General features: G+C 40.2%; 1 protein-coding gene across 2 annotated transcripts in view; it reads right to left on the reverse strand.

Annotated features, from left to right (window-relative positions):
• The window catches only part of LOC100266355 (transcription initiation factor TFIID subunit 2), a 67,135-nt gene that overhangs the window by 20,421 nt on the left and 32,688 nt on the right, over positions 1-14,026 (reverse strand). For both annotated transcript variants that reach the window (XM_010665239.3, XM_010665238.3), the window contains exons 12-14: positions 1,756-1,853; positions 1,304-1,648; positions 1,124-1,211 (exon numbers count right to left, since the gene is read on the reverse strand). In XM_010665239.3, the coding sequence (XP_010663541.1) occupies positions 1,124-1,211; positions 1,304-1,648; positions 1,756-1,853 (531 nt within the window). The remainder of the gene's footprint in view (positions 1-1,123; positions 1,212-1,303; positions 1,649-1,755; positions 1,854-14,026) is intronic.

Consider the following 14,026-nt stretch of genomic DNA (forward strand, 5'->3'; position numbering starts at 1 on the left):
GTAATCTAATTTTAATCTGTACAGGGTGGGTCAAGGCTCATCCAATGGCAGAACACAACTTACCTCAGACAGCTAGGAGATGAAAGATGACTACCAGTAGAACAAGCAGGTTTTTGTTCTAACATCCTCTGAGACAAAAATCTTTCCTAACAAACACATTCTCAATTTTGTGTATGATATTACATATTTTATTTATATTGATTGAATAGATGATTGAACAGAACCCATATCTTTTTCTACTTTTTTCATTATTTATTTCTGAATCCACACTTTCTTATCTATGTACATTATCTCTATGGGCCAATCAACTTAATCCAACTCAATTTTTTTTTTCCCTCTTTTTTATTTATATTTTTATAATTCATTAATGAACTAATTGAATTTTTTTATTTTCTGCCATAGTATTTTTTTAATCAAAATTCACATTCATATTGACAGCAAATACATTTTTTATAGGTAAAGATCATTACATAAAAGAAATGCCAAAGAAGGCAGCCCAACCCCAAGTACACCAGAAGTATAATTTCATTGTAGATAAAAGGATCTATTTATCTTTGTTGCATAGGTTTGCATTTTTTACTTCACCTTCAGATGATGGTTTTCTTGCAATTGGATTTACTATGCTACAGGCAGTTTCTTTCATAAGTTCTCAACCCCTTGGTTTCACCATAATAGAATATGTAAGTGGAGAACAGAAATTCTTGATGAAGTTACCAATAGTAGTGAATGCAGGGTCAAAAAAATATTCAGTGTAGTCCATACTATTGAAGTGGAGAGGGATCATTAGCATATAAACTTTGGTAGGTATGACATTTTAGCCCTTGAGGCTTGCCTCTGGCAAGGGGTTGGGATGGGATGAGTTAGGTTCTCAACTGCAGTTGGAAAAATGTACCATTAAACATTGCAACCTGCTGCATAAAGTTAGAACTAAACAAACGTTGTCCAAATTATGACTTTTAAGTGCTAGTGCTATCTGTTAAAATAGCAAAACCTGACAATATCATCACAAAAATAAATACAAAGGAGTAATATATAACACAGAAAAAAATTATAATGAAATTGAAAAATGAATAACATGCATTTCCATGAAACCACAATAGTTCCCAACTAAATTCATTCTTACCCACATCTGTGCAGGTTGATTAAAATGAATTTCAGCAAGATACTCCAGTTCAGGGTCTACCCTAAGCCATAACAAAGGGGATTCGGTGCTGCAAAAGGAACATATTAACACTCAGAAAAATTGACCGTGTTATCTTTCAACTAGAAAATGTGACAAAAGCCCAAAGAGGTAATGACATACTTGGAGCGCATATCCACAGCAGGTACATCACCATTATCATCGGAGCCATCAGGTTTTGACCCCTTTTTAGGCTTCTGGAAGCGTCTAGCAGCAAGTTTTGAATGGCACTGAATTTCAAGAAGTTGCCAAGTTTCTCCAGCCATTGGCAAAATTGGATGGTCATACATACCATCAAGCTCATGAACCCTGATGCTCATCATTCCTGGCCATCCAATATCAACTTCTCGATTTTCAGAATCAATATTGCCATTAAGAACCATTGTATTTGTATCTGGTGCGGCAGTGCATCCCCGTAATACCGCCAGTTCAACCAAATTTTTTCGCTTGTTATAGGATAAACCCGCCCTTAAAAATTTAAGGCCCAAAAAGGACAACATTTGAATAGACTATATCAGCAAATATTCCCCCATGAAGAAAAAGAAAAGACAATTTCTAGGTCACATAAATCAGACCTTAGTACAGGACACCCACAAGATCCTACCCAGCGAGGAAAAAATTCTTTAAGAAATGGGCGCTCAAGATTTCCAACCTTATTGGCAAAATGTCGGAACTGCACATTTATAGGATTAATTAAGGTAAATAAGTAAATAAAATAAACATATTCTTCTAACACAATAATAAAATCATGATGTATTCAAATTACACCAAAAAAGGAATCCTAGTGATCATGGAATTCATAACAATGATATATTAACATGAACACAGATAATACTATACCAAATGAAATTGTTAGAGCACAATACATTATGAGCCCAAATCCTAACAACTTAAGCCCTTACGTAAATTGGTTCTCTAATATGGTGTCAAAACTCTTATTAACTAGAGGTTCTGAATTCAAGTCCTCCCTTTGTTATTTATCTGTCTAACTATGTGTGATTACAAAAGGAAAATATGATTTTTCTCAAGCCAATACCATCTATAACTCCCACAACGAGTATAAGGCTGCACATGAGGGGGTTGTAAGAACATAATATATTTCGTGGACCCAAATCCGAACAGTTTTAAGCTCTTAGGTAAATTGGTTGTACAACAGAAATCATGACTGCCAGGGGTTGGGATAAGAGCTAGGAATATGAGTAAATGAAGAACAAAGGAGGCTGGACAATAGCACAGGGTAGGTTCCACAAATATAAGCACCTAACAACAAAAAGGGGCACAACCCATAGACACATGATATATGCAAGAATGCAGAGTTTTCTAATTTGTTTGTTATAGCCCATATATTAGGATGCAGCTAACAACGATTAAATGAAATGGACCAAAAGACAGAATTTTCAACCCTCTTCATGATAGTAAACAAAAAGAAATGACAGGAAGCAGCAATAAGTACTTGCATTTCTTTTCTCTCTCTTTTTTATTTAGGTGCCTTTTTTCTTTTCTTTATTTTTCCGCTTGTTTGATGGAAAAATAAGACTTTACAGAAGGAAAGCTCGAAAAGACGGTTCCTCAAAATGCAGAAGAAAACAGAAAAGAGATGTACTTAAAAATAAGAAAAATTAAAAAATTAAAACACACATACACACATGCACCTATTTCCTAAAAAATGAGCCCAGGAAAATAAAACATAAACAAAAGAGGAGGGAAGGAGTTTGTAACATACTTCTCTAGGGTTAGTGCTTCTCTCTTAGAAAAAGCATTGGCTTCTGATGTTGCAACTCCTGGACTACAATGCACTGAACGCTTTTCACCTTCCATTAGAAAGCATCCATAGAGGTGGAAAGCTGGAAGGAAGCTTCAAAAGTTCCCTGCTGAACCTTAGAGTGCTATGATTGGGGTTTGTCCCTATTAAAGGTGTTGCCACAGATAATCAAAGGAGAAATCCTTTGAAGAGAGCCCAGTTAACCACTCTAATCATTGGCGTTCCACATCCTCACAGGACTATGACAAAGAACCGGAAAATCGAGTGTGGAATTAGATCTTGGGTAGGGATACTTCCTATCCAAGGCCAGGTCTTTCATTGCCCTCGTACCATTCTGTGGGTAATTCTTGAACAGTATACTAGTATTCTTATTCTCTTGACTTGATAAGCGAATAATCAAATGAAAGATTCTAGATCAGGCAGACTGGCCCTGGAAAGAAAGCCTTCACATTCCATCAACAAAGAAGAATATAGTTCCAAGGTCAACAAAGCATAGCATAGAGGCCAACCTTTATTGAAGCATAGGTAATAGAACTTCCTCTCCACCTGAAGAAATATCTAAATCACATCATATTAAGTCGACTGACTCTTGATTGATTAACTATTTAGTAGCTTCGCCTGTGTACCTTCCATATCTAACTAAGCCCAAGGAAGGTGGCATCACTAATGATCCCTCAATACTCCAACCACAGATAGTTGTAGTTGTCAGACGGAGAAACTTTCAAATCTAAGTTGCTTATATAGAGAACAATATGGTAAGGACGTTGAAGGTCTTTGTGGAGAGGAAGACCTTCTTGGTTAGGTTGGAAGGCGAGCATGGTGGAAATTGGTGCTTGATTACAGAGCACAGTAGAGGCTCTGTTTTTGTCTTAGGTTTTGAAAAGGATGCAGTCGGGTGGATGATCGAACATTTGACGAAAGCCATAGAAATGAAGAGTCACTTCGGGTTCAACCGAAAGTTCAGGAGAAAATTTTGTGTGAATTTGATGGAAGTTGGCTTCAACAACCACGAAAGGTTCATAAGGATCTCGGAGTTCGCTACCAACAGAAAATCTACTTTTCTAGTTATTCCTAAGGACGAGAAGGGCGGATGGGAGAATCTAAAAAGTGCGTTGTCTTCAATGTTGGTGGTCCCCCCTTCAAATGCAATTGAAAAAGGAAGACAATACAGAGGAAAAAGGTTTATCCACAATCACGTGGGTCCTCTGTACCGGTCCTTCGCGAATGTAGTTAGCGATGAAGGACCAAGGAGAGGTGGTCTCGTTCCTGTCGGGAGGTGGGCGCGAGCCGTGGTGTGTGAATGCAATGCTGATAGCGTTAAATGGGTTGAGGTTGGCCGAGCGGTGGCGAGAAGCTTAGGGAAGAAAGGAATGGCAACGATTGTACCCATCTCAGGAGGAAAAAAAGTATTTTTTGTTGAAACAATAGAAAAAGTTCTCTTTCTCCAGGATTTAAGGATTCTTAGGGTTGAAGGAAGGATTACAGTCCAATTGAGAAGGTGGTCACCAAAGGAAAATTCGAAAATAGAGGGGAAGTTCAGAGGAGGCTAGATCGAATTACGAGAGTTGCCATTTCATCTATGGTCTAAGGTTCACCTGAAGAAAATTGTGGAGCAGTGGGGGATGGTGACTAAAATTGATTGGCAAACGTTGAAACTATTCGATCTTAGTAAGGCAAGGGTAAGAATTGCAATGAAGGATAGGTCAGTCCTTCTAGCTTTGATCGAGGTGATAGACGGGAATTGGGTGTTTACAATTTCTGTCGTAGTGCTCGGAGATGAAGACGTTAAGAGAGGTAGAGTAATGGGTGAGTCAACTCGGGAGGTTTGTGCATCTCACTTGGGGACAGGTGGAGGAAGGCGGGGGGAGAGAGTCAGATCAATGACTGGGGGAAGATGCCATGTTGGGGAAGATGGCAGAATGAAGAAGGGAGGAGAAAGGGGTATGGTTGTTGTTTTTCCAGTGGGGACACGTGGTAAGAGTGGTCAAGATGAGGGGAACAGTTGGCTCCTAACCCCATCGTTGCCCAGTTTGAATTAAAAAAAAAATGAACAATGGGCCAATTGGGTTTAAGGAGACGGGAGGAGTTAGGGTCAGTGGGGACGAGGTCTCCTCTGATGAGGGATGTCGGGCCACTGAGAGGAAGGCCCAGTCTTTGTCTAAGCCTAGTCCACTAATTGTAAAAGTGGGCTGCAACATAAAAGGCCCGTCGGGGTTGGGCCAAAGCATAGGAGGTAAGAAGATAGATGACAAGAAGGTTTCGTTACGAAGGGAAGAAGATTCTTCTGCAGTGGGAAAGGGGAAAGCTACATCTATAGTTCCTAAGGTTCAGTCGAATAGCTCCATGAAGAAGGAAGTGAAGTTTGGTTCAAAGAAGCTGTGGCCTACCCTTTTTCCTCTAAGTTCTGATCGCTAACAAGGTCTTCGGTGTCGCAGTGAGCCTCTATTGTACCGGAAGAATTCGGCAAACAACAAAGAGTTTCCAAAAGAAGAGGCTTTCGGGGACGAATCTCAGGCGGAACGAGGATTTAGTGCAAGTCCTCTCACTTCTCGTCGATCACCAAGGTTTCATAAGAGATGTTTGGGGGAAGGGGCTTCGTCGTCAAGAGGCGAAGTGGCTTTGTGCAAACTTTCCTTTGATGAAGACAGAGAAGGATTTTTGGGCTGATGGGGTCCGACCTTTGTGGCTCAACAGTCACAGTTTTGCCCTTTACACTAGAAATCAGAGGTAAAGGGCTTAGCTTTATGGGGAATTGTGGATTGTTGGTAGCAGAAAACTTGGGAGGTAAACTCGTCTTCACCTACTCAGCCACCTTTGTCTTCTCTACCCCCTTCTTGTGGTTTGGCTTCTTCTTTTCTGTGTTCTTTTGTTCCCAATCTTCCCAGTTCAGCCTTCCAATCTCAGTTTCCTATGGAAAATCGAGTAAACTTTGAATTTTTTTCCAAAAAAGACGACGTTGGTACTGTAGGTCAAATTTTGTTGGCATCCCTAAACTTGTTGTGGAGGAGATTCAACCTGCTTATCTATACCAGATGATCGAGAGTTTTAACCCAATTATGTCTAAACCCATTTTGCCTAATAAGGTCTTCAACCTGGTTACAGTTAGCCAAGGTGTGACTACGGGCTCCCCATCAGATGAGTTCCAAATAGAAGGCCTGTCCCCTGAGAAAATCGCTAAAGTGCGTGAGGTCTTAAGTTCTCTGGATATTAAAGTATATTTCAGGAGGAAGAGTAGATGCTCCACAAGTATGTGAGACCTATTGGAACTGGATTGGAGGATTAGGGTCTGTGTGGTTTTTCCATGAAGATAATTAGTAGGAATACCAAGGGTTTGGGTTCAAGGAAAAAGCGAAGGGTGGGTTAAGATTTTCTGAGATCAAAAAATCTGGATGTTGTGATGATTTAGGAAACAAAAAAGGCGGAGTGTGACAGAAGGTTTGTAGGTAGTGTTTGGACAGTCAGAAATAAGGAATGGGCAGCTCTTCCGGCATGCGGGGCTTCGGGAGGGATTTTGATTATTTGGGACTCCAAAAAACTACGCAGTGAGGAAGTGGTAATAGGATCCTTTTCGATCTCAGTCAAGTTTGCTTTGGATGGATGCGGACCGTTATGATTGTCCGTAGTTTATGGCCCAAACAGCCTAGTACTTGGGAAGGATTTTTGGGTGGAGCTTTCAGACATTTTTGGACTTTCTTTCCCATGTTGGTGTGTGGGCGGCGATTTTAATGTCATAAGGAGAAGTTCAGAAAAATTAGGAAGTTCTAGTTTAACCCCAAGCATGAGGGACTTTGATGATTTTATAAGAGAATATGAATGACTAGATCCACCTTTACGGAGCACACCATTCACTTGGTCAAACATGCAAGAGTCTCCCGTGTGCAAGAGATTGGATCGATTTCTTTACTCAAATGAGTGGGAACAATTATTTCCTCAAAACCTTCAAGAAGTTCTTCCTAGATGGACATCGGATCATTGGTCGATAGTCTTGGAAACCAATCTATTCAAGTGGGGCCCAACACCTTTTAAGTTTGAGAATATATGGTTGCAACATCCTAATTTTAAGGAGAGCTTTAGAAGTTGATGGAGAGATTTTCAAGGAAATGGGTGGGAATGTCACAAGTTCATGAGGAAATTACAATTTATTAAGGCCAAATTGAAATAGTGGAATAAGGCTTCTTTTGGAGAGCTAAACGAAAGGAAAAAAAGTATCCTGTTCGAATTAGCTAACTTTGATTCCATTGAGCAAGAAGGGGGTCTCACCTCTGAACTTTTAATTTAGAGAGCTTTAAGAAAATGAGAGTTAGAGGAATTGATTTTGAGGGAAGAAATTCATTGGAGACAAAAAGTTAGGGTGAAATGGGTTAAGGAAAGGGATTGTAACTCAAAAGTTTTTTCATAAAGTGGCTAATGGCGGGCGAAATAAGAAAAAAAAAAGGTGTTGGAGAATGAAAGAGGCCTAGTATTGAATAATTCAGAGAGCATCAAAGAGAAGATTTTAATGTATTTTGAAAAGCTCTACTCGAGCCCTTCTAGAGAGTCTTGGAGAGTTGAAGGCTTAGATTGGTCCCCTATATTTGGAGAAAGTGCGTCTAGGTTGGACTCCCCTTTTACTGAAGAAGATATTTTTAAGGCCAGTTGAATAGGGATAAGGCATCGGGGCCTGATGGTTTTACAATTGCAGTGTTTCAAGATTGTTGGGATGTGATCAAGGAGGATCTAGTGAGAATGTTTGCAAAGTTTCATAGAAGCGGGATTATCAATCAAAGCACTAATGCCTCCTTCATAGTTCTGTTACCCAAAAAAAGCATGTAAAAAAAAATCTCAGACTTTAGACCTATTAGCTTGATCACTAGTCTTTACAAGATAATAGTCAAAGTGTTATCAGGGCGTCTAAGAGGGGTATTACACGGAACTATCCATTCTACTCAAGGCGCTTTTGTTCAAAGGAGACAAATTTTGGATGCAGTTGTCATAGCCAATGAGATAGTGGATGAGAAAAGACAATCAGGAGAGGAAGGAGTTGTCTTCAAAATTGACTTTGAAAAGGCTTACAACCATGTGAGTTAGGATTTTTTGGATCATGTGTTGGAGAAGAAGGGGTTCAGTCCTAGATTGAGGAAATGGATAAGAGGTTGTTTGTCCACGGTATCTTTTGCAGTCTTAGTGAATGGAAACGCTAAAGGGTGGGTCAAGGCATCTAGAGGTTTAAGACAATGAGACCCTTTATCCCCTTTTTTGTTCACTTTAGTCGCAGATGTACTGAGCAGGATGTTATTGAGAGCAGAAGAAAGAAATGGCTTGGAGGGTTTCAGGGTGGGTAGGAACAGAACAAGGGTGTCCCATTTGCAATTTGCAGATGATACCATTTTCTTTTCTAGCACTCGAGAGAAGGATCTGCAGACCCTCAAGAGTGTATTGCTAGTGTTTGGGCATATTTCTGGGTTGAAGGTTAACCTTGACAAAAGCAATATTTATGGCATTAATCATGAACAGAATCATCTTTCTAGGTTGGCCTAGCCGCTAGATTGCAAGGCTTCTGTTTGGCCTATACTCTACCTGGGTCTTCCTCTAGGAAGGAATCCCAAGGCTTGTGGCTTTTGGGATCCAGTGTTTGAGAGGATCTCGAGAAGATTAGATGGGTGGCAAAAGGCGTATTTATCTTTTGGAGGCAGGATAACTCTCATTCAATCTTGCCTTACCCATATGCCTTGCTACTTCCTCTCCTTGTTTAAGATTCCCGCCTCAGTGGCAGCAAAAATTGAGAGATTACAAAGAGATTTTTTATGGTCGAGGGTTGGGGAAGGCAAAAAAGATCATCTTGTTAGTTGGGATGTAGTGTGTAATCTGAAGGCAAAAGAGGGATTGGGATTTAGGAAGATTTCTATAAGGAATTTAGCTCTATTAGGTAAATGGTTGTGGAGGTACCCTAGAGAGGGGTTAGCTCTGTGGCATCAGGTTATTTTAAACATTTATGGATCACACTCCAATGGTTGAGATGGCAACACTATAGTCAGATGGTCACATCGTTGTCCTTGGAAGGCTATTGCACAAGTCTCCCAGGAGTTTTACAAGTTTACTCGGTTTGTGGTAGGAGATGGGAAAGAATTCGGTTCTGGGAAGACTAGTGGTGGAGGGACCAGCCTTTGGGAGTCCAATATCCAAGACTATTTAGAGTAGTCACGGATAAGTATATTCCTATTTCTTCAATTCTCGGCTCTACTTGTCCCTTCTCTTGGAAATTTAACTTTCGTCGTAACCTTTCCGATTCTGAGATAGGAGATTTAGTTAGAAGGTCTCATGCGGTCTCTTGATCGTCTGCATTTATCTCCTTCGGTTTCAGATATGAGATCCTGGTCCTTATCTTCTTCAGGACTTTTTACAGTCAAATCTTTCTTTCTTGCCTTATCCCAATTTTCTGGTTTTCCTTCAGTTTTCTCTTCTAAGTTTGTTTGGAATTCTCAAGCCCTTTTCAAAGTCAAGTCTTTTGTCTGGTTAGTGGCACACAAGAAGGTAAATACTAATGACTTGCTACAGTCGAGAAGACCCTACAAAGCGTTTAGTCCTGATATTTGTAAGTTGTGCATGAAGCATGGAGAATCAGTAGATCATCTTTTTCTACATTGCTCTTTGACGATGGGGTTATGGCACAGATTATTTCAGTTAGCCAAGACGGATTGGGTCCCCCTGAGGAGCATCTCCGACATGTTGTCCACCAATTTTAACGGTTTTGGTTTTTCTAAGAGAGGGATTGTTTTATGGCAAGCTGTGTACATCGCTCTAATTTGGGTTGTGTGGCGGGAAAGAAATGCAAGGATTTTTTAGGATAAAGTAAGGAATTCAGAGAATCTTTGGGATTCTATTCATTTCCTTGCTTCTCTTTGGGCTTTTTGTTCCAAGGTTTTTAAGGGGACTCCCCTTAACGTGTTACAACTTGATTGGTTAGCGGTGTGTAATTCCATTGGGTTGGTCTAACCTAGAGAGTTTGCTTGTTTTTACTTTGTATTTTCTTGTATTTGCTTCCTTGTAGTTTTGTTTTTCTTTGGTGGGAGGATTCCTCATCCTTCTCTTGTACTTCTTTTAATAAATATATCCCTTTGTCGTTTCCTATCAAAAAAAAAAAAAAAAGTCTAAGTTGCTTATGATAGGTGGCAAGGCTTCTAATTCTGGGAAGAAGAAGACTAAGCAGGGGACACTCTAGCCAAAAAAGATAGGGATAAAAGGAGACTCCTCAAAATTCCAAGTCAATTCCAAGTAGAAATATAGAGCAAATCCACTCTATAATAGAGCAAATGAATTCATTTTTTTCCTAAACATATTCTACAATTTCTCTCATTCCATAGAAACCAAATAATTGTAGACACAGTCCTTTTCATAACCTCTAGAAACTCCAAGACCTGGGCAAAATCTAAGGAAGGGTGGATCTTTTGAATCTACCCAACTAATTCCAGAAAACATCAAATATCAAAATGTAAACCCAAATGATGGTGGCTGGCACTTTTAAGAATTGAGCTAAACAATAATGAGAGGAAAGAGTATCAGCAGCCCCCTAATCTAGTATATCATAATGTTTGAAGAAGTGTCTATAAACTCCTTAGCAACAGATGGCCAAAAGCAACAAGTGACAAGCCCTTTAACAGTTTCATCATTTTGCACATAACGCACATGCTTGAAGAAATGCTTTAGGCCTCTTCCAGAGACAACCAAAAGTGTTCATGCTCATCAATGCAAAAATCTAAGCTAAGCTTCAATCTCTGTGGAAGATATGGATTCCAAAATTAACTTGTGAGGGCAAGTAGGAATATAAAGAAACAACCACACAAGAATGGAAGGAATCTTCTGTTGGGAAAAAAAAAAGGCTTGGAAGGCTGCTCTGCTATGCATGTTTTGGACCATATGAAGGGAAAGAAATAGGAGAGGATTCGACAATTGTGAAAATTTGAACCAAACAATTAGAAGTTCTTTCTTGAATCTTTTTTGGGAGTGGGTAAGATTGTATATAGGAGCGGCTCTTTATCATTGTTAAGAGTTTGTGGACTGGATGGGCTCTTTGTAGGGCACAGTTTTTGGTTTTTGTGCTCCCGCAGTTTTTTTGGTTTTTAGGTTGCTTTGTATACATCATGTATACTTCTTTTTTCTCCAATACACTTACTCTTACTTATCAAAAAGGAATATCCATAAGAATATCAAGCAGTAACTTATGTTTGTTTCTAATAAAATAATGTAAAGCAGTAAACCCATAATCCAAAATCCTCTCTTGTCCAGAATGAAAAGGAGAGGTAAATGTCCTGAGAGGAAAAATATGACCTATTAAACTACCATTACATCAAGATTCATAGGAGAATGGAAGTAAAGAATGGAAATGGTAGGCCCACACACCATAACTAGGAGACCTAGTTTGTAACTCAAGACCTGAAGGGACATAATTTGAGATATGCAACCTGATTGCACTATTTCCCACATATCTGATCACTCTCTGATTCTTCTTGATGGGGGAGGGTTGAGGAGAAGGCCCACGCCATTTAGATTTGAGAATATATGGCTGAAGGAGGAAGGCTTTAAAGAGGTGTTGAGAAAGTGGTGGGAAGGGATTCAACTTAGTGGGTCAGCCAGCTTCATTTTGACTGAAAAATTGAAGGCATTAAAACCAATTCTGAGAAGTTGGAATAAAGAGGTTTTTGGTCAAATTGATTCTAAGAAGCAAAGTGCTTGGAATTTAATGGATTTCTGAGATAAGGAAGAGAGTGTTCGCTCTTTGTCTTTGGAAAAAGAAGAAGCTAGGAAGGAGGTAAGAGAGATATATAAAAAGTGGGTTCTTTTAGAAGAAGTGTCATGGAGGCAGAAGTCTAGGTAAATTTTGCTGAAAGAAGGGGATAGAAACACAAGGTTTTTTCATCAAATGGCTAATGTTCATAGAAGAAGGAATCAGATGACTAGAGTAAAAGGGAATGGGAGGTAGTTCACCGAGGAAAGTGAAATCAAAGAGGAGGTGAGTAGAGCTTTCCAAGGTCTGTTGGCAGATCCAGGTGATTGGAAGCCCAGTATAGATGGTTTGAATTTTGAGAGGCTGGAAGACTTGGATGTGGAGGGGCTGGAGAAGCCTTTCTCGGAAGAGGAGGTTTATGATCTGCTGTCAAGTTTTTATAGAGAAAAAGTGTCAGGCCCTGACGGTTTCTCAATGGCATTTTGGCAGTTTTCTTGGGATTTTGTAAAAGAGGAGGTACTAAACTTCTTCAGATAGTTCCATGAGACAAGGAGTTTTGTCAGAAGTCTGAATGCAACCTTTCTAGTGTTGATTCCTAAGAAAGGGGGGGCTAAGGACTTGAAGGATTTTAGGTCAATTAGCTTGGTGAGAGGGTTGTACAAGTGGTTAGCTAAGGTGCTGGCTAACAGAATGAAGGGAGTATTAGCTAAGGTGATCTCAACGTCTCAAAATGCTTTTGTGGAGGGGCAGCAAATTATGGATGCAGTGTTGATTGCTAATGAAGCAATAGAAGGGCGATTCTCTGCAAATTAGACATTGAGAAAGCCTATGACACGTTGACTGGTCATTTCTTTTAGCGGTGTTGGAGAAGATGGAGTTTGAGAAAAGGTGGTGTAGATGGATAAAGTTGTGTTTATCCACTGTTGGTTTTCAGTTATGGTGAATGGAAGCCCTACTGGATTTTTCCAGAGCTCAAGGGGTTTAAGACAAGGAGACCCCCCTTTCACCTTACTTATTCGTAGTTGTGATGGAGGCTTTTAGTTATATGCTAAAGAGAGTAGTTTTAGGAGGTTTTTTGTCTCCTTGTTCGATTTGGGGAAGAAGGGGTGAAGGGGTTTAGGTCTCTCATTTGTTGTTTGCTAATGACACGTTGATTTTTTGTGAGGCAAAGGAGGAGTAGTTAGCGTATTTGTGCTGGTTGTTAATGTGGTTTGAGGCAATCTCAAGGTTAAAAGCGAATATGGAAAAAAATGAACTGATTCCGGTTGGTAAAGTTGAGAATGTGGAAGAGTTGGCTAATGAGTTCGGTTATAAGGTGGGAAAATTGCCCTCCACCTATTTAGGAATGTCGTTGGGTGCTACTTTTAAATCCGTTGCCGCTTGGGATAGAATAGAAAAAAGGTTCCGAAAGAGATTGGCTATGTGGAAACGTCAATCCATCTCAAAAGGGGGGAGGGTTACCTTAATTCGAAGTACCTTGTCCAATTTGCCGATCTATTTTATGTCTATTTTCCAGCTGCCTAGGGTGGTTAGAATGAGATTGAAGCAGATTCAAAGGGATTTTCTATGGGGTGGTGGGGCTCTTAAGCAAAAACCGCACTTAGTAAGGTGGCCGATTGTGTGTGTAAACAAAAGAAAAGGAGGGTTGGGGGTCAAGAGTCTTGGGACTTTCAATAAGGCTCTCCTTGGCAAGTGGGCTTGGCACTTTGCAAATGAAAGAAAGGCCCTTTGGAATCAAGTGATTAGAAGGAAATACGAGGAGGAAAGAGGAGTGTGGAGATCTTGTGAGGCTAGAGAGGCCTATGGAGTTGGGTTGTGGAAAGCAATAAGTAAGATGGGACAAACTAGTAACCCCTTCTTTTGGCTTTGTGGTGGGTGATGGTAAGAAGGTGAGGTTTTGGAAAGACAAGTGGTGTGGAACCACCCCTTTGTGCGAGGTTTTCCCTTCATTATTTGCTCTAGCAACTTCCAAAGAGGCGTGGGTAAATGAAGTTTGGACAGCCGAGGGGGAAAGGGGGGGAAGTCGGACTCCTCATTTCAATAGACCTTTCAATGATTGGGAGTTGGAAGAAGTGGAAAGGTTGCTTTGTTGCTTGGATGGGAAGAAGGTCAGGGTGGATGAGGAGGATAGGGTGAGGTGGATGGACTCAAAGGATGGGGTTTTTTCGGTAAAATCTTTGTATAGGGCTTTGCAGCCGGTGTCTCTTACTTTTTTCCCTTTGAAGATTATTTGGAACTCTTGTGTGCAGCCCAAATTAAGCTTCTTTGCGTGGGAGGCTTCGTGGGAAAGAGTTCTAACCTTGGACCGTTTGCAAAAGAGGGGTTGTGCATTGGCAAATAGATGCTTTCTGTGTCAAACAAGTGAGGAGTCGATCGACCACCT

Source organism: Vitis vinifera, chromosome 17, assembly GCF_030704535.1.
Source record: "Vitis vinifera cultivar Pinot Noir 40024 chromosome 17, ASM3070453v1".
Classification (NCBI taxonomy): domain Eukaryota; kingdom Viridiplantae; phylum Streptophyta; class Magnoliopsida; order Vitales; family Vitaceae; genus Vitis; species Vitis vinifera.